Consider the following 18836-nt stretch of genomic DNA (forward strand, 5'->3'; position numbering starts at 1 on the left):
AGAATATTTATTTAGAAACTGAGACCGATATTATTTAGATAGTAACAAAGTATCCGCAATAATCCATCATCCATAATGTCAGCTCCCGATGAGTTGAATCATATGGTTGAATTTAAATTTTGCCTGGTTTCTTGGTGTTTAACTTAATACTGATATTCCTAAATATGTAATGAATTTTACTTTACATTTATAGTCAGCATGCAAGAGAAATTTGTTTTGGAACAATTTGATGGAGAGTCTGTGGCGTTAAGTTTGTTTTCAGACGTAAAAAATTCCCGGGAAATTCGTCAATCAATCGTTGAAGGGAACGTAGAGGCTGGTGTTCTGACAGCAGCATTGGTAGGCATAACATACTACGACTTACTATAGTGTATAGCACATAACACAGTCATGTTACCTCTTAAAGATCGTCCTAAAGATTTTCTTTATCACATTAGTTGACAAAATACGGTAATTTCAAGAGGGCGTGCTCTGGAACGAACTAGTTAGTATGGCATTATTTTCAGGGAGACACATGACAAATCCTGCATATCCACACATTCTGCAAATTCCACAAATTCTGCAAATTCCGCACATTCCACACATGTTACAGTCCTGCATAAGTCAAAGTCAGGTAGTTCTGACAGTAAATCACGGGAGTATTTGATCCTGACTTCCGTTAATTAGCACCCTATATTCGTATATACAGTGTCCAGTATACATGGTGTAACTGCGGGTGGTCTCGAGAAAGTATTTGAGCCGAAAATAAACGACGATATAATGTTGTGTTTACATACTTGTTGACACGTCTTGCTTTGATGATAGTTGGTTGTCGCTCTAAACGCTCTTCAGAGGCTTACGTTTCTCGTTGTAAAACATACCGACTGATAAATAAAGATTCACTGTGAACTTGAACTTCGATGGCGACTTATTCTCGTGAGACCCCCATTCCTGTAAGTGTACTTTGTGGCATGGTAACTTGCATAGACAATGCAGCGTTCTTCCCTATCGTCTGCGCAACTACGGGCGGGCGCGTTTGGAAAAAACTCTCTCCTGTTTCAATCCTTGCGCCCCGTTTTAATTACCTCCGCCCCGTTTAAATTCACAACAATAAAAGTTGCCAGCGGGGCGGGAATCGATCGTGCAAAGAATTCTTCCATTCGACAATGCAGACGGACACTGGCCGGGCGCTGTATTTTTACCTGTGCACCAATTAGCACTGTCACACAATAGCAGCAGGTGCAAACAGTCCAAGCCTGTCCACCCAACAATAACTGTACACCGACTCGGCTATCTATATATACAAGAACCCAATATAGCCGTCTTGGTGTGTGAGATTTTGATCGCATTAATCTAGTGGTACGGTAAAAAAACAAAACCGCGCCCCCGGACCCGTCCCTATGTTAGTTTATATTTTGGTGAGGGTATTGGGACGAGAACGGGTCATCTGAAATTTCGTGAGATTCGTCCATGTCAAATGCATGCGCTGTCGAATGCGGCCCCGCTACGCCGGCTGATTGGCACGACAAAAAAACCCTACCGTCCGCTTCTACCATGCTTTACCTTGCTACCTGGCTATGTGTTAATTCATTCAATCGTTATCTCACTTCTAAACAGATATTTTTTTCAAGAAACACCCGCTCAATTTCACTTTAGTAATTACGTTTGCCATTTACAATCATAGACCAATCAGAGTGAGGCTTTACAATAGCCCTGGTTCTCGCTTGTATCTGTGGCACTGCAGGTAGGGCTGATAGACTCGCTCTGTATTGTCTGATTGTTTGTAATGGCGAAACGTAATTTACTAAGTTAATGTAAAAGGTTTCTGAAAACAATCCTTTTAAAGTGAATAACGATTGGAAAGTGCATGTATACACATATCAGTAGCAAGGTAAAGCCATGTAGAAGGGAAGCGGTAGCTTTCTTTTTTCCCGCGCCAATAGCGCCGAGCAGGCCGGCTTTCTCAGGCATGCATTTTGCATGCGATCTCACGAAATTTGCAATGAACCCGTTCTGTCCAAATACCATCACCAAAATATAAAAAAGGTTATATGGGACAGAATTATTCGGTCTAGTCCGGTGGTTGCCGATTTCAAGCGAATTGTCGCTATAAAAAGAATGTGGCTGCAGTATTTGTTATTTTATATACCGTCACAGCAAACACTCGTGGTAATTTTTTATACTGGAGTAATCTGTAACATGTTCACTAAAAGGAGAAACTATATTTTGCTATATTTTTATGAATTGTGTAGTTATTTATGAAATGATTTCTTTATTGTAATCAAGAAAAGGGAAGTATATTAGTACATTATCTTATACAGTAATGCATGAATATATTATAAGGTTTACATACATATTTATTAATTACTTCAATATTAATAACCACAACCAATGCAGTTTTACATGAATTAGATAACACTGGATAAGGTAACAGTGGTAGAGGTGATGGAAAATTAATACGAACACTAAATGTTCATAGGAAAAAAACTGTGATTGAATCATCAATATTTAGGTAAACTACTAGGTACAAAAGTAAAGAGTAAGATTGTAATATATATTTACATACATTATTTGTCTTGTAACTAACACAAATTAATTTCCTGAATCTATTATACATCTACAGTTAAAATATTTAAATTGTCTACGTTACGAATCTCCTGAGAGTTATAGATGTAACCTTACTTTTGTAATTTTTACATTAAAGGTTAGTACTAACGTTACTAAATATATCCTCAAACTCTCACCTGATAATAATGTTATTACGTTGGTTAAATTTTCAAAAATCTAGACGATTTGAATTACTGCCGTCAACACTATTTATAGTCTAGTGTTATTTACTGGCGTCTCTCGGTTGCTGTGGTCGGTGTCATCGTGATTTGTGTATGGTGCACAGAGTGGTGCCCAAACAGTTTCTGTTTTGATTTATGTTAGCTATATAGAATATATAATATAGGAAAAATTAATAATATATGTTCATGTGTATTATGTTTGGAAAAATTATAAATAAAACTGCGAAATGCTATTTGTGTTTTTAGCTCATCTGACATAGTCAGATGCAGCTTACACATGACAAATCCTGCATATCCACACATTCTGCAAATTCCACAAATTCTGCAAATTCCGCACATTCCACACATGACAGTCCTGCATATGTCAAATCAGGTAGTCTGACAGTAAATCAGGGAGTATTTGACTCCTGACTCCCGTTAATTTCGCACCCTGATATACGTATATACAGTGTCAGTATACATGGTGTAACTCGGGTGGTCTCGAGAAAGTATTTGGCGAAATATACGACGATTAATATGTTTGTTTACATCTTGTTGACACAGTTGCTTGATGATAGTTGGTTGGTCGGTCTTAAAAGCTCTTCAGAGCTTACGTTTCTCGTTGTAAACATACCGACTATAAATAAAGATTACTTGAACTTGAACTTGATGCGACTTATTTCTCGTGAGACCCCATTCCTGTAGTGTACTTTGGCATGGTAACTTGAATTAGACAATGCAGGGTTCTCCCTACGTTGCGCAAACGGGGCGCGTTTGGGAAAACTCCCCCCTGTTTCAATCCTTGCGCCCCGTTTAAATTACCTCCGCCCCGTTTAAATTCCACCACAATAAAAGTTTGCCAGCGCGGGAATCGATCGTCAAGAATTCTCATTCGACCAGGACACCCGGCGCGTGTATTTTTACCGTGCCACGCATGCACTGCACACAATACACAGGTGCAAACAGTCTACCTGTCCCACACCCAACAATAACTGTACACCGACTCGGCTATCTTATATATACAAGAACCCCAAATACCGTCTGTGGTGTGGTGATGATTTTACGCATTAATTAGTGGTACGGTAAAAAAACACGCCCCCCGGACCCCCCTAGTTATGTTTTTATATTTTGGTGAGGGTTATTGGGACAGAACCGGGTGATTCATTGAAAAATTGCGTGAAGATCGCCATTGCGAAAGTGCGATCGCGGTGCGAATGCGGCCCGTACGGCCGCTGATTGGTCCCTACGAAAAAAAACCTACCGTCGCGCTGCTACATGCGCTTTACCGTGCGCTACTGGTATTTGTGTATAACATTCTACTTCATCGTTATTCCATCTTCTTACAATAAGATATTTTTTCAAGAAACCCCGCTTCAATTTCACTTTAGTAATACGTTTGCCATATTACAATAATAGGACCAATCAGAGTGAGGCTTACATATAGCCCTGTTCTCGCTTGTATCTGTGGCGCACTGCAGGGAGGGCTGACTAGACTCGCTCTGACTTGCGTCTGATTGTATTTGAAATGGGGCGAACGTAATATTACTAAGGTAAATGAAAGCGGGTGTTTCTGAAAAACAATCTTTTTAGAACGTGAATAACGATGAGTGAATGTAATAACATAATCAGTAGCAAGTAAACCATGTAGAAGGAACCGGATAGGTTGTTTTTCCGCGGCCAATAGCGGCGTTACCCAGGCCGGCCACTTTCTCGGGCGCCATGCATTTTGCATGCGATCTCACCCGAAAATTTCCCAGATGTAACCCCGTTCCTGCTCCAAACATTCACCTAAAAATATTAAAAAGGTTTTATGGGAGCCCAGAATTAGTCCCGGTCTAGTTCCGGTGTGGTTGCCGGATTGTCAAGCGAATTGTCCGCTATAAAAGGAATGTGGCTTGCAGTATTTGTTATTGTATTTATGACCGTGCACGAGCAAACACCGGGAAGTTTCTGATACTTGGGGAATAATCGATGTAGACATGTTCACTAAAGCGAAAACCGTTATATTTTTTAGTATGATTTATGATTGGTAGGTTATGTATTGTATAAATTATTTTCCTCTTATTGTAATTCCCTTAAGAAAAGGGGAAGATATATAGTACATTATCGGTAGACATTGTTATATTATTGCAATGAAGTTATATTATAGGTTATTGATTCAATACATATGTAGTTAATTACTGTTCAATTATTAAGTTAACCACAACAAATGCAGTTTTAATGAATGTAGATATACAGCTGGATAAGCGCTAACAGTGGTAGATACTGGCTTGATGGAAAATTAATACGAACACTAAATTGTTCATAGGGAAGAAAACGAGGTTGAAGTCGAATCCCAATTATTTAGGGCTAATGGACTACTAGCGTACAAGAAGGTAAGATGTGAGTAAGATTGAATAGTTTATATTACATACACGCCCATAGTAGTATTATTTGTCTGTAACTAACACAAATTAGATTTCCCTGAATTCTTATATATACATCTACAGTTAAGATTTTAAAGTTGGTCTACGTTACGGTAATTCTCGCTGAGATTATTAGATGTAAACCTTCTTTTGTAATTTTACATTAAAGGTTAGTACTAACGTTACTAATAATCTCGAAACCTCTCACCTGAATAATAATGTTAGTACGTTGGTTAAATTTTCAAAATCTTTGACGAATTTGAATGACTAGCCTCGTATTAGCACTTATTTATAGGTCTAGTGTTTATTTACTGCGTTTTCTCGGGGGTTGCCTGTGGTCGGCTGTGCATTTGTATTTTTGTGTATGTGGTGCACAGGTGTGTGTGAGTGTGTTGTTCCCAACCATCGTTGTCATTATGTTAGGGCTATTATTAGAATATATAATATAGGAAAAAAATTAATAATATATGTTCAGTGTGTATTATGCTTTGAAAAATTTTAAGATAAAGCTGTCTGTAAATGCTATTTTGTTTAGGTCTTTTATTTCTGAGATAGTCTAGATTGCTAGCGTAAGCTGGCTGGGGTGGGTCTTGCTAGGAATCGCGATGATCGTAATCGTCCGTTCGGTCTGTTGGGGTGTGGTGGTGCTGTTGCTGTGGTCGTTCCGTTCAATTTCTCCGAGTTTGCGGCATTTCAAAATCTTAAGTGGTGGTGTTGTGGGTGTGTCGCTCGATTAGTTTTATTTCTTCGGTTCACGATATTTTGGACGTGGGTGGGGTACATCCGAAAGACGAGGTTGGATGGGTTGAAGCTGCGGGGGTTAAGTCCCAAAGGTCGGAGAGTTGTAAAGAAGGCGAACCATCCGCCTCCTTAACTTATAGGGTATAACGAGAAATGGCAGAATTCGCGCACAATTCTGAAAGCGGCTCGACCTCTAGGCCTCGTGATAGGTTCCCCGTGTTATAGCATCATGGTAGGAAAAGCGCATCACTGCCTGCGAAATTGGACGGTCCACAGTGGTTAAAAGGTCAATTTAGGCGAAGAGCATTGTTAAACGTTTCTAGTAAATCACGCGGGAGGTGATTGGAATATGAACATTATTTGTTTCCAGGCTGGTGACCCTACCCGATTTTCATGGCTTTTATTAGATATGGCACCATATATTATGTGTCGTGTCCCATTACGTTCAAAAAGTAGAGTGTTTGCTGGGGGGGACTGATAACTTTTGACCCTCAGAGGGTGATTAAGACATGATATTGTTTACTGTTGGCGGAGAAAGAATTTGACTTGCGGGGGTTGCCTAGGGTAGAATCGTATTAGCAGTGCTGATGTATGAAGGACCCCTACAATGCGTCCACCTTAGGTGAAAGTTTTTCGAGAGGAAGCTAAATTTGCTTATAGATAGGTTTATGCTCCTTAAAGTCGTATAATTTCTATGGGGGCAGTTCTGCTACTGTCCAGCTGTTTACCATGTTAACTTAATTATGCACTGGCCAGTGCATGGTTGGTGTGATAGTACGGGTGTAAAAACGTTAGGTTATTTGCTGCGTTAATTAGGTACAGGTGGGCAGCCTCTCTATGGTCAGCCGGTAGGCTTGCGTAAGGTAAATGGGACGAGGTGCCTACCTATTCCTGCTCTTGAAATAGTTGTTGCTATACCTACGTTCGATGGAAGCTTCCATCTTTAATTCTTACAGACATTCAAACGTTAGTCCATTTCGATGGCAACTCTTGCTAGTAACGATCCCAACGAACCATTTTCTGTGGGTGTCAGGGAAGGCTTCTGATGGACCATTCCCCCAGCTGTTTGAATAACGGCTATCCGTTTTGTCCGTACTTGTACCATTTAAAGGACAAGTGCGCATCTGTCCAGGGTAGCTTGGTCGCTGGACCAAGCAGCTTTCTAGAGCAATTATTTCAATAATTTTTTACCATCCCGGCTGGCCGCTGCTGGAAACCCCGAGTTAACTAGTAGGTGATGTAACGATATACCGGGTGTATATCCGGATTATATTGCCAATATATTTCTGAAACTCGATATATCGCGATACAACTTCCCGGATACTCGATTATTCTACGATACGGTGGTTAAACAAGAAGATAAATTACATTGACACTTGGCCATTTATTGTCTATTTGTTAACTGCGCTCGAAAATTATTGACACTGGCGAGCCTGTATATAGTATTACGAAGCCCAATGCCTACACGCGGCATACAGGTATTACTGGTAAGTGACCACTGCGCTGGAGCACTGCGCCAGGTACTACTGCGCGGCCAGAGTGGCGGCCAGAGATCACGGCAACAGGGAGTCTATATATAGGCTATGCTCACCTGATCGACAGTGCCCAGCGCCCCGCCCGCGCGATACACACGCTCGAAAGCGAGCACCCACTGCACCTTGTTTCAGTGCCAGGTTTCAGTTTAAGTATTTAAGTTTTCAAGTAATCCAGTATTAGCCAATTATGGCAGCAGGCGCGATATTGTGTATTCCAGCCCACGGGCAGTGTCCTTTCGACGAGCGGGTATTCCCCAGTACAGGCGAGGGTGACATTGGGTATTCACCGCCGCACAGACGACGCTGCACTCAGGAGGCACAAAATCACGGGGGGCTAGGCGGGACAATGTTCCCCCCCAAAACGGAATTTTACAGTAGGCGGGAATTCATGACAAATTTGTCCCCCCACGATTTTTGGATCACCATGATATTTGTTGTGTGGGTTGGTGCCGGTCGTGGGCGGGTGCGCTCTGCGGCTGCGTGGCGTGGCGGTGTGCCTAGTGTTGTTTTTTTGAAAGTGAGAACCTTTTTAATTGCTGTGATCGTGCGCAGTCAACGATTGGCCTTCTTAACTTTGTTTTGGCAGCTTTTCATTTCATTTCCCAAGGGCTGCCATTTTGGGAGGGGGGAGCATAATAATAATACCATGCACCAACTTGAGAAAAAATGTTATCTGATAAATTTTTTTTCAGTGAGTACCGGTTTTTCCTTTTTATACAGTTTTTCTCCCTTTCTTCCCTATATTTAAAATATTCTTATGACGAAATCATCCAAGAGAAAAGTATGTTTATGAAAGCTTTAGGAGATATCACTCACATGTAGACAGCTTGATTCAAGCTGGAACACGAGGCTATTAGTCATTGCCAAGAGAGAACTTAGTAAATGAGCATCGCGTTTTAATAATGGTGGGGCCGGAATTTCCATTGGGCAAATTGGATAGTATATATACACGGCATATATGATATGGACTGGACCACAATAATAACGGTGAGCCAACTATTATTGTCGTGATCAGCCTCAACCAAACAAGATGATTGGTTTTTCTGCTTTTGTTTTCTTTGTTTTTATGACTGCAGGTTGGACACCCCGTTTCTAATCTTATCACAAAACAAATGGCCGCTCGGTGTGCTTGTGTGTGTGGCCTGGCTGTGTGTGTGTGTGTGGTGGGTCTGTGTGTCGTGTTAGTGTGCGATGCACTGGCGTGGCACGTGCGTGCTTCGCGGGTTGGGCGTGGCTGTAGGGTGGTGTGTGTGTGCTGTGTTTTCGAGGGCCAACCAGCGCCGGCCCAGACCCGCCCCCGCCGGCGCCAGGCCAGGCACCGGGCCCGACGCGGCCCGGCCGACCCGCCGCACGCCCGGCGGCATGTGCACAGGAACCCCCCCCCTGCTCGCAGCAGAAAACGCATCTGAGAGGGTCTAATTTTCAAAAATTCCCCCCCCCCCCTTCGCGCTTGTTTGCAGGGGGGATACTGAGTGTCCCCCCCACAATTCAAAATGTAATTCATGCCGCGCCTGACTGCAGCTGTCAGCGCGAAACATTGCGTTGTCGGCTTCTGTTTTTTCTCAAGAAAAAACATTGGGAGAATTAAATCCCATGGCATACCGCTCCAATAACAATATATGATGATATTAAAACCACAAAATTAGTTACTATATCATGCATGGTTATACACTATCCCAATGACGGTATTGGAAAATTATTGCAATACGGTTTTGTCGTATTGGCCCCAATATATTGCCCAATACAATTTTTGGTCGCCAATACTCACCCCTATAGAACATAGTTAAACATGCTGGGCTGCCGAGAAAGTGCTACCCGCAATTTAACATATAGTATAACATGTGTATTGCTGAAGTTATATAAAACTTATTCCGCCTGCTAGCTCCACGCAAGACAGCGTCTTTGCTACTGTAGCAACATTAGACAAATTTTGTCAGTTTCTGCATAGACAATTCAGTGACATTTGCTATAGACAATCAGTTCGCATTACAGCCCGCTCGCGACAGCCGCTACCACCTCGAGAAGAGTAAATGACGGAGAGAAGGATGAGAGAGAGGCCGAGGGGATCGAGAGACGAGAGAAGAGATAACGTGGAGCGCAAGAGAGAGGAAGCAGAGAGGAGCAGATTCGAGATGAGGAGAGAGCGAGAGAGAGACGAGGAGAAGAGAGGAGGCACTGAAGAGAGAGAGAGGAAGAGAGAGAGGAGAGGGAGAGCAGAAAAGCAGAGAGAGAAGACCAAGACAGAAGAAAGAGCAGACAACGAGGGAGAGTGAGTGTGAGCGAGCGAGAGAGAGAGAGCGTGAAGGGAAGAGAGAGCAAGAGAGAGAGATAGAGAGAGAGCGAGAGATAGAGAGCGCGAAGGGAAGAGAGAGCGAAAGAGAAAGAATGAGAGACAACGAGGGGGAGCGAACGCGGCGATGGGAGGGTGCTCTTGATTCGTTTGCCAGTGAGTTTAGCATCAGAACACCTGCCGTCAGGTGAGCGCTGTCGCTCTGCGACACTTGTTTTAATTTCTGCCAACAAAAATGTTTGCGACATCACCTTTCACGCTAGATCAACTCAACGATAAACAATGGTGGGCAAACCAGTTCAATTCAGTGCATCGGAAAGAAAACGAAGGAGAAAAAAGCAGAAAGAAGTTTATATTAGAAACTCCCGCTTAAGTTTACAAGGCATTTCCATGGCTGCCACAATAGTTTTGCCAATGCCTCGTTTACCGCAGATGTTCGCTATATTGGCTAGCTGCGTCTGAGTGCCACGCAAGAGTTTCGAATAAATGGCGGTTGTGTTTGTGTCGAGCGTTTGGTTACATCAAATGCACCGGCAAATTAGGGAGTATAAAGAAGGTATATAAGCATGAAAAGTAAACAGAAACACTAATTGTATTTTCATACATTTTATTTTGTACAAATGACACACAAATATTCTACTTGCTGGTTCTAAAAATTTGTGACATAGACAATTTAATGATCAAATCCTGTATTTACATGTCAGTAGACTCCGTACACAACAAATTAATGATTCATTTTATTGCCAAGTACTATTCCTATCTGATATTTCATGGTTTTAAATATGTTTTTGCTTCTCTATCGTGCCTATAAAGATACTTTTATAATGAGCTGGACCAGAAGGTAAATCAGACGAATTAACAAACTAGTACGGGCCAAAAAATTGACATGGACATTACCCAGTGTTTTGGGGCACTGCGGTAAGCGAGGGTGATCGTTGCACTTGACGTCGGTGCAGTTGTGAAATTCAAGGTCTGCACGACTTTAGAAAAGTTGAAAAGTTGTTCAGAAATAATCCATTACCAGTATCTAAGAAAAATACCTAAGGAACAGCTGACGAGTGTGAAATTCGAATTGCACACATTGATTTTCATTACGTATATATCTATTACTAGTCATGCTACTATCAGTAAAATGTACACATTTAGATTAATGCACTAGCCTATCTCAGCTGGAGTTGGAATGTAGATCTAGCTAGCTGGAAGCAACATGGATGCCCTAATTCATTATATATAATACTCAATATATTCGTGGATTTTCTCTTGCTAGCACGTGTGTTTAGATGAGGCATGTCCCAACCTCACCAGTGTGTGGATCAATCTCCTTGTAAGAAGAGGTTTCAACATTGTAATACTGACAGTATAGGTCACTGGCACAACTGCCAGCCCACATGTTGTAGCCACCACATGTATCCATCATGTCCTGCAACAAGTTTGAAAAAAGAAATTGGAATCACTTTTAAAAAGTTCAGATTGTTTAGGTCAACTTATTTTTTAGCCCTGTTTCATCACATTCTTTAAAAAAGACAAAGGTGTGTTAAGAGCATATATCAAATAAATCTGGATGATAAATAGAAAACAGGTATTCAAATAATGTACGTTCTGTATGATGCACTTTGACTGTGTTAGTCTATTAGTAAGATTGGCATGTGCATGTGTACACAAACCAAACACACAACTGAGATAGTAATGTGCATCGTCGATAGTCGACCCCGTATCGTAGCACCACTCGCCTAAATAAGTGTGTTACCCGTATCCAGGAGATGAATTATTATAGAGCTGGTTGTATTCTGTTAGATACATTACATGTCGTCATTAAAAGTACATTGAAAAGTTACGTGCGCGTAACGTCTGGCGTGATTCTAACTCGGCTACCCCGTGTGCTGCTTACCCCTTGTAGTGCAGCGCACGCCCGGCAGCAGTAGCACTGGTGGTCAGGCTCCCAGCGTTTGTCCGCGAAGCAGGCGGATGGGTTTGAGCAAATTCCCTGCAGGTAGGCGGTGCAGAAACATCTCGGCGCGTAGTACCTGTCCGGGTGCTCACTCTCGTCAGCCCTGCAATTGTGCGACAAGTATTCGTTCAACTAACTTGTGTTAAAAACTGCGGTATCGCAGTTTTAGACTCTAGCCACTGGTCACTTGTAGGGTTGACGATAAGTTGAAGTGACGTGTTCTCATGTTGCGCTCGAATTCTTTACATCGCAACGAGTACCTTTGTGTCTTATAACACTAGAGCATCTATAGTTACCAATGTTGAGGTGTTTGAGTTGTATGTGTGTCCGTGTGTGGCTTAGCTTGAGAGTGACTTACCCAGCAAGAGCAAGGAGAGCAAATAGTAGCAGTACGCCTGTCGTCGTCTTGCCTTTCATGGTGAATACTGGCCAAGTGACACGTAAACTTCTGCGTAGGACCTTCTGTGTGGTTTAACGGACCAGCGGTAATGCACACGCTCTTATATCCGCGATCAAGGTCGTGTTTATGCTAGCTGTTGTGAATCTGTCATCGACATCGCAATGTAATGCGTCGTATCTGACATCACACCACATGTTCGCCAACAATATTTACCTAGCCCACTGCGTATGATTGCAAAGATAAGAGAAATAATCAACGCTTTTGATTTTGGCCCCATTACAGAACAGTAAAGTAAAGTAAAGTACTTCAGTCCGGCATCTAAAACCTGATCTTCGTACCACACATTTCGACTTGCAAAAAAAACGAAGCACACAGTATATATTAGTGATGGGAATCGGCTGGAATTTCATCGTCGATCATCGCGGTTGCACCCAACCGACTGACCGATCGATGATCGAAGATAATCGGTTGAAAGTTATTGATCACGGCTACCATATATTGAAATAATATAATATATTATATCATATCATATAATACAGGATTTTTTATAATACAATATTCTAAAAGCCATGTAACAGTATTAGACTTGCTTATTTGGTGTAGGTTAGATTTAGTCTCCGAGCTGTAACGTAACCAAAAAAAACAAAAATAAAATAAAGCGTTATTTCATCAATGTTTGCAAATTTTATTTACTTTTACCCTATTACATTTATTTATTCATTTATTAAATTTATTGCCCCATCTCTTGTTTTCTGGATCCAAAATATTGCCACACACGCAATTGTGTTTTTTCCTGGAAAGTCGAAAAGAGTTTTTCTACTGTTGTGTGACGACGCCATCGTGCAAAAACCCAGTCATGCGGTCTGCGAGAACACATGGCAAGAGAGCAGGTCTGTTCATTAATTGAACCATACTATTGTTGTTGTTCAGGTGTTGGCACCCCTGCAGGTGTTGGCAGCTACTGTGAAGGCAGTTCATGCTCAGAAGAATGGCAGGCTACGCACCCGCAATGTCAACTCCGAGATCGTCTACAACATGTCAGCGTCGAGAAGCGTAAACTATCCCCTTGCAATAACACTTTTTTCCGGTTCTCAACAGGGCCTCACTCTTATTTACATACAGTCGGGTGTGTTATCACTTGCCTTTCAAAACCGCTGGTTAACTACTGCATAGTACGTGGGCACTTACTGCTTAAAAGTATATTTGTCGAATCTGTGAATTCAGAGGGCCTATCGTTCATTTATGTACACGTCTGAGGTAAGTGACATTCCAAGAGCATTCAAGTTAACGTATAGTGGTGGAATCCAATATGCCTGTGTTTGTTGCGACCGTGTAGTTGTGACGCGCTGTTTGCGACGGCTTGCAGATCATGGATTCGTTCAGTAAGTTTGGGATACAGGACGACGATGAAGCCATCGTGGTCGTGACGCTCGGCGATTCCTGCGCGCAGATAGAGACTCTCATCAACGGCACTGCAGTACCTCTCAGCGGGATTTCCGAGTTCACAGACACCGACAGGATAAAGAAGGTATCAGCGATGCCTCACTGTCAGCGTTTCGGGACATTGTGCAGGATTCGGCTGTTCATGAATTGGCGGTCATATTGCTTCGCGTTTTAAGTGAAAGGACCGGCTCTCTGACGGATTAAATGGCAAAGTTCAGTCGCGATAATATATCTGTGTGTGGTTTTACGTTTGCAGGTCTACAAGATCAAGGACGCAGAACTGAGCGCTGGGTCACTGCTGGACGCGGTTGTATCGAGAATAGCTTCGAAAGAATTCGTCTCCTACTAATCGAAAAACCTACTTCGGTGTTTACGCGTCCCGTGGCAGCGCGACTGCAGTGATCGCTCGCAGAAGTGAGGTCTGTCCGCCACTTACAAAACTACAATGGCAACGGGAGACAGCTCAGTGTTCCTGCTGATGCTCGCCGGACAGATAGAAGGCGCCGAATTTCCCGAGTTTGACGAGATCTTCTGCAAGTACTCGTTCGTCTACGGGCAGGACTGGGTGATCACGTCGGGCCTCGAGGAGGGCATCACGCAGATCGCGCGGCGCGGCGCGGCGGCCGAGCGCGGCGGCTTCACGTGGAACTTTCCGCTCGACGTGACGTGGAAGAGCACGAACCCGCACGGGTGGCCGCAGCTCGTCCTCAGCGCGTACGGACGCGACGCGCTCGGCCGAGACGTCGCGCGCGGCTACGGCGTCTGCCACGTGCCGCCGGCGCCGGGGCGCCACCGCCGCCGCGTCGCCATGTTCGTGCCCGAGTCGACGTCGAAGCTGCAGAAGCTGACGAGCTGGCTGCTCGGCCGGCGGCCGGAGTACGTCGATCCGTGCGTCGTTGCGCACGGCGAGGGTCGCGAGGTCACGCGCGTCCGCTCGCAGGGCCACGTCGCCGTTGCGTTCGACATCGTCGCCAAGGACCTGAAGAAACTCGGGTACGACACGAGCGCGCAGGGACTCGCGCTGCCGAGCGAGACGGTCACCGTCGCTGCGTCAACCTAGGGGGCGCCACGAGCGAGACCGTCACCGTCGCCGCGTCAACCTAGGGGGCGCCGCGAACGCTCAGGGACTCGCACTGCCGAGCGAGACGGTCACCGTCGCTGCGTCAACTTAGGGGGCGCCACGAGCGCAGGGACTCGCGCTGGCGAGTGAGACCGTCACCGCCGCCGCGTCAACCTAGGGGGCGCTGCTAGCGCACAGGGACTCGTGCTGCCCAGCAAGACCGTCACCGTCGCCGCGTCAACCTAGGGGGCGCTGCTAGCGCGCAGGGACTCGTGCTGGCGAGTGAGACCGTCACCGCCGCCGCGTCAACCTAGGGGGCGCTGCTAGTGCGCAGGGACTCGTGCTGCCCAGCAAGACCGTCACCGTCGCCGCGTCAACCTAGGGGGCGCCGCGCTGCCCAGCGAGACTGTCGCCGTGTCAACCTAGGGGGCGCCGCGATCACGTAGGGACTCGCACTGCCGAGCGAGACGGTCACCGCTGTGGGAAACATCAATGGCTAGATGTCCATATGTGAACATAGCTTGATGTTGTGACAAGAAAATATAGATGGTTTAAGAAGACTGGAGCATTGTGTCAACATAGCAGGTACCAGGATGAAGACCAAACTATATACATCATTTTCTCGTGGACAGCTGTAAGAAGTCATTGTGTGCTTATGGAGCAATGTGGTGCAAGTAGGATTACTAGTACGCATTAATCTCTCCCTATAGAATGGGAATTTTGCATTTAATTTTCAATTTTCAATGGCGTTTTTGTCATGTAATAAATTTCCACAATCTTGATTGCATATGGTCTCGATTGTTGAGTCTGACAGTGAAATTTAGAGGCCATGACCGATACAACAAAAGGTATAGTAGGTATACATTTGTATACTCATCTTATAAACATATTAGTAGTCATTATTATAAAATATATCTCATTAATTACAATACACATTGTATTTGACATAATTCCATTCCTGTATAGTAAAACAGTATAGTCGTTACAAAATGAAATATTTTCCGAGGTTCCATTTCTCACTGAACATAGATTTTATTACGTGTATTTAAAAAAACAATTTTCAACATTTCACTGTATACTACCTAAACACCTATAGTGCAATGTGGTAAAATGAGTTTATTTGTGAACTGGTTGTATTTTTAATGTGAATTTTGAATAAAATGTTTGAGCTACACAGGATCTTTATCATACCATTACATGGGTCGAAATCATAAGGGGCCCGCGGGCCTGATGTCCATATTTTAAAGGGACTACGTCACAAATTTTCTATGGTAAAATTTGTAAAAAATCCCATTTTTTACATTAGAAGTAAGAACTAACGGGACTAAACAAATCGTCAAATTCTTACCTGATAAGATTGTTTCCCAACTAGTTAAAAGTCCAAAAACCCTGGACGATTTGAATTAATGTTTTCAACATTAATTGCTTGCTATGGGCTATGTATGAGTCACGAGTGTATGTTCACATCAAACAATATAGTAAAATAGGAAGTATAATGCAGCAATTTAACCATAAAACGTGAACAGAATTACTTGTATTTTGTGAAAAAGTGGAAATATTTTTTTTATTTACTGTGACGTAATCACTTTAAGGCTCGGGCCTGACATTTCTAATACTAGCAAGCCCAATGGGCCCATAGAAAATCCATCCCCAGTATGCAAAACCATCCCCGGAACGCCAGCGAGGATGAAAAGTTACCGAAAATTAGTAGTCACTGAATGTTTTTGTATTACTGTAAATATACCATTGTAAAAATTTCAAATTTCAGTCTTTTATTTTTTTTAAATGCTGCGGGATCCGGGGAATGATGTGGGCCTGTAATTTGCCTGACGGGCCTGTAAAATCCCTAACCTACAGGCCTGGGTGGGCTGTAATTTTTCGAACTAATTTCTACCCCTGCCATTAGAAAAGGATGTGACGGCTACCATTACAATGTATGCCCGTCTTTTAAATAGTTACAGCTGTTTCAATAAGTTTATCCGGCATGTATCAAGTCTCATAAGACCAACGTTTATATGCGGTCTACCACTTTATACCATCCAGGTGGGCTGGTACCAAACAGTGTTGAGTCGCAGAGTGACAGGGTTGCATCTCGAATGTCCAACCTCCGCTGGAGAAAGCATAGTTCAGCACCTCTATCTGCTTGTACTCCATAATATCACTAATTCATTACGCATAGGAATGCAAAGATGATATCAAAAATATAAATATATTATACACATACACATGCACTAAAATGTTTTGTACAAATATCTCTACAAATCTTGCTGCATGGCGATGACGACTGGGTGTTTGAAGGAGAGACAGGTGAACACCTCTGTTGTTTATTCTCACAAACGTTTCTTTTCGATAACCTTATGCTCGATCAACACCAACCACTTCATGCCAATTTCCATTCAACTCGAATGCCTCGTACTTCAATCTTGGAAGATGCGCCAGCCATCATGACAACGACAGCATCTGACCGCAATACTCGGCTCGTCTAGTAGATCATATGATATAAGCTCGTGTGAGCCTGCTACGTTGTGTCACTGCATCCGAGTAGGTGGCCCTGCAGCCGTCGTCCTCCTGAGGCTGTTGAAATGATCCAAGTACTGCTGCACGGTGTCCTTTGGCGTGTACGGTTCCGCTATTTTTGCAGCTACTAGCTGTGGAGGAAGCTGAACACTCGGTCCGATGAATCCCTGCATGAATTCTCGCATCAGATCAAAGCAGCTGGCGGGAATGTCGCACGGCTGATACTCGACCTGAGAAAAAACACGAGCAATTTACAACCGAATGTATATCTCATTTCATGGCATCACATAGCTGGGATTTGTTATTGACCTCCATATTTCAATCTACCAAATTCAAATTAAACCTATGTACAGTGGATTAAACAAGATAATAAGATGGGTGTATTATTTGTAGCACTGCAGACACTGATAAGAAACACACCTCCACGAGTATGCCTTTGAAACTTGGTCCAATGGACACACTGCCAATTTTGATGACAAAATCCATTTGCTCATATCTCTGCCCCTTTGACTCTATATTGGCATTCTTCTTGAGGTTGTAGGCTCCATTAAGTTTGAGCATGAAGATGTCCAATAGACTATCAGCAACCAGCACCAGACCAGACTCAAGGACAGCAAAGGTTGTCGCAGGGTGCTCAGTGTTGTGAACGAGAAAGACATTCTTTGTTGGAGCTGCAAAATGGAATTAAATAAGATATAGGCCTACATGTGCTCGGGGAGTATGTTGTTAGTACGAGCAGTGTTCCCCCTGCATTGACAGGAGCGAGGCGGCCTCGCTCATATTCTCAGCCGCCACACAGAAATTTGTCCAAAACACTGCCTCGCTGATGAAAATCAGTGTTCTTCCATCAATATACTACAGAATAGCTTAGAATGCACCAAATTGCACCATTTTTTCAAAAATATTCCGGGTTTTGGCCCCAGACCCCCCTAGCCGGGGTGCTTGCTTTGCTAGGAACTCGAAACGCGCAAACACACGAACATTTTTTTACCACCTCACAGTCACAGACCTTTTTGGCCCGGGGAAACACTGCCACTGGTTACGAGTATACAATTAATCTGTTTATTACTGACAAAACATTGCTTTTACAAACCATTTGGGCCGAGGCTTGACTGGTAAGTCTCGCAATCCACGCAAAATGTTCCCGTCTTTGTTGCTCCAAGTTGTTCGACTCGTTTTTGGAGAATCTCTACAGCTTGTTGACCATTCTTTCCTTCTGGTAAGGGCCACTGGTACACACTAAGGTTATGCATAGACAAAATAATCAGTATTACTATTATATAATATAAACAATTAATTCATGCAAATTTTACAAACAAAATCACCCGGCCCAAGGATAGAGAACATGGGTCCCAATAAAACCAATGTGCCTAAACCTAACCCGGCCTAACCCTAAGGCTAATTCTAACCCTAACCCTAATCCTAATCCTAACTCTAACCCTAACCATAACCCTAACCTATTATATTGATATAATATTATATTTATATTGATGTAAATGACATTGGTTTTATTGGGACCCATGACCATGTTCTCTATCCTTGAACCAATCACCCTCTGACAATAACCTCATAACCTCATAAGTGATAATCTTCAAAAGTCCTGGAGACTATAACGAAGATGGAGAGAGTGGATCAAGTCGGTAGATCCACACTGCGGATCGCAGCGGAAAAAGTTGTGAATTTGCTATTTACCAAGGATGAAGGCAGTGAATTCCAATACGGAATCACAGAGACAAAGAAGCTAAACTTA

The 18836-nt window shown here is 43.3% G+C and overlaps 4 protein-coding genes across 4 annotated transcripts; 2 read left to right on the plus strand and 2 right to left on the minus strand.

Moving 5' to 3' along the window:
* Nucleotides 1–62: 62 nt before the first annotated feature.
* Nucleotides 63–13958, plus strand: LOC106818488 (EKC/KEOPS complex subunit Tprkb-like). Its single transcript, XM_014823192.1, has 4 exons — nt 63–339; nt 12997–13119; nt 13433–13594; nt 13766–13958. Exons 1-4 carry the CDS (start codon nt 199–201, stop codon nt 13856–13858), a joined length of 519 nt encoding a protein of 172 aa, XP_014678678.1. The 5' UTR covers nt 63–198; the 3' UTR covers nt 13859–13958.
* Nucleotides 10309–12337, minus strand: LOC106818501. Its single transcript, XM_014823200.1, has 3 exons — nt 12025–12337; nt 11607–11769; nt 10309–11138 (listed from the first exon to the last, which is right to left on the minus strand). Exons 1-3 carry the CDS (start codon nt 12081–12083, stop codon nt 10995–10997), a joined length of 366 nt encoding a protein of 121 aa, XP_014678686.1. The 5' UTR covers nt 12084–12337; the 3' UTR covers nt 10309–10994.
* On the plus strand, nt 13872–14728 carry LOC106818477 (B9 domain-containing protein 1-like). The gene is made up of 2 exons (XM_014823182.1): nt 13872–14569; nt 14682–14728. The coding sequence occupies exon 1, from the start codon at nt 13955–13957 to the stop codon at nt 14567–14569; it is 615 nt and encodes a 204-aa protein (XP_014678668.1). The 5' UTR covers nt 13872–13954; the 3' UTR covers nt 14682–14728.
* A 2031-nt stretch (nt 14729–16759) lies between these two features.
* LOC106818337 (mediator of RNA polymerase II transcription subunit 20-like) lies at nt 16760–18412 on the minus strand. The gene is made up of 3 exons (XM_014823055.1): nt 18180–18412; nt 17507–17757; nt 16760–17316 (listed from the first exon to the last, which is right to left on the minus strand). Exons 1-3 carry the CDS (start codon nt 18337–18339, stop codon nt 17098–17100), a joined length of 630 nt encoding a protein of 209 aa, XP_014678541.1. The 5' UTR covers nt 18340–18412; the 3' UTR covers nt 16760–17097.
* Between the last annotated feature and the right edge of the window lie 424 nt (nt 18413–18836).

The sequence above is a fragment of the Priapulus caudatus genome, unplaced genomic scaffold, assembly GCF_000485595.1.
Source record: "Priapulus caudatus unplaced genomic scaffold, Priapulus_caudatus-5.0.1 Scaffold36, whole genome shotgun sequence".
Lineage (NCBI taxonomy): Eukaryota > Metazoa > Priapulida > Priapulimorpha > Priapulimorphida > Priapulidae > Priapulus > Priapulus caudatus.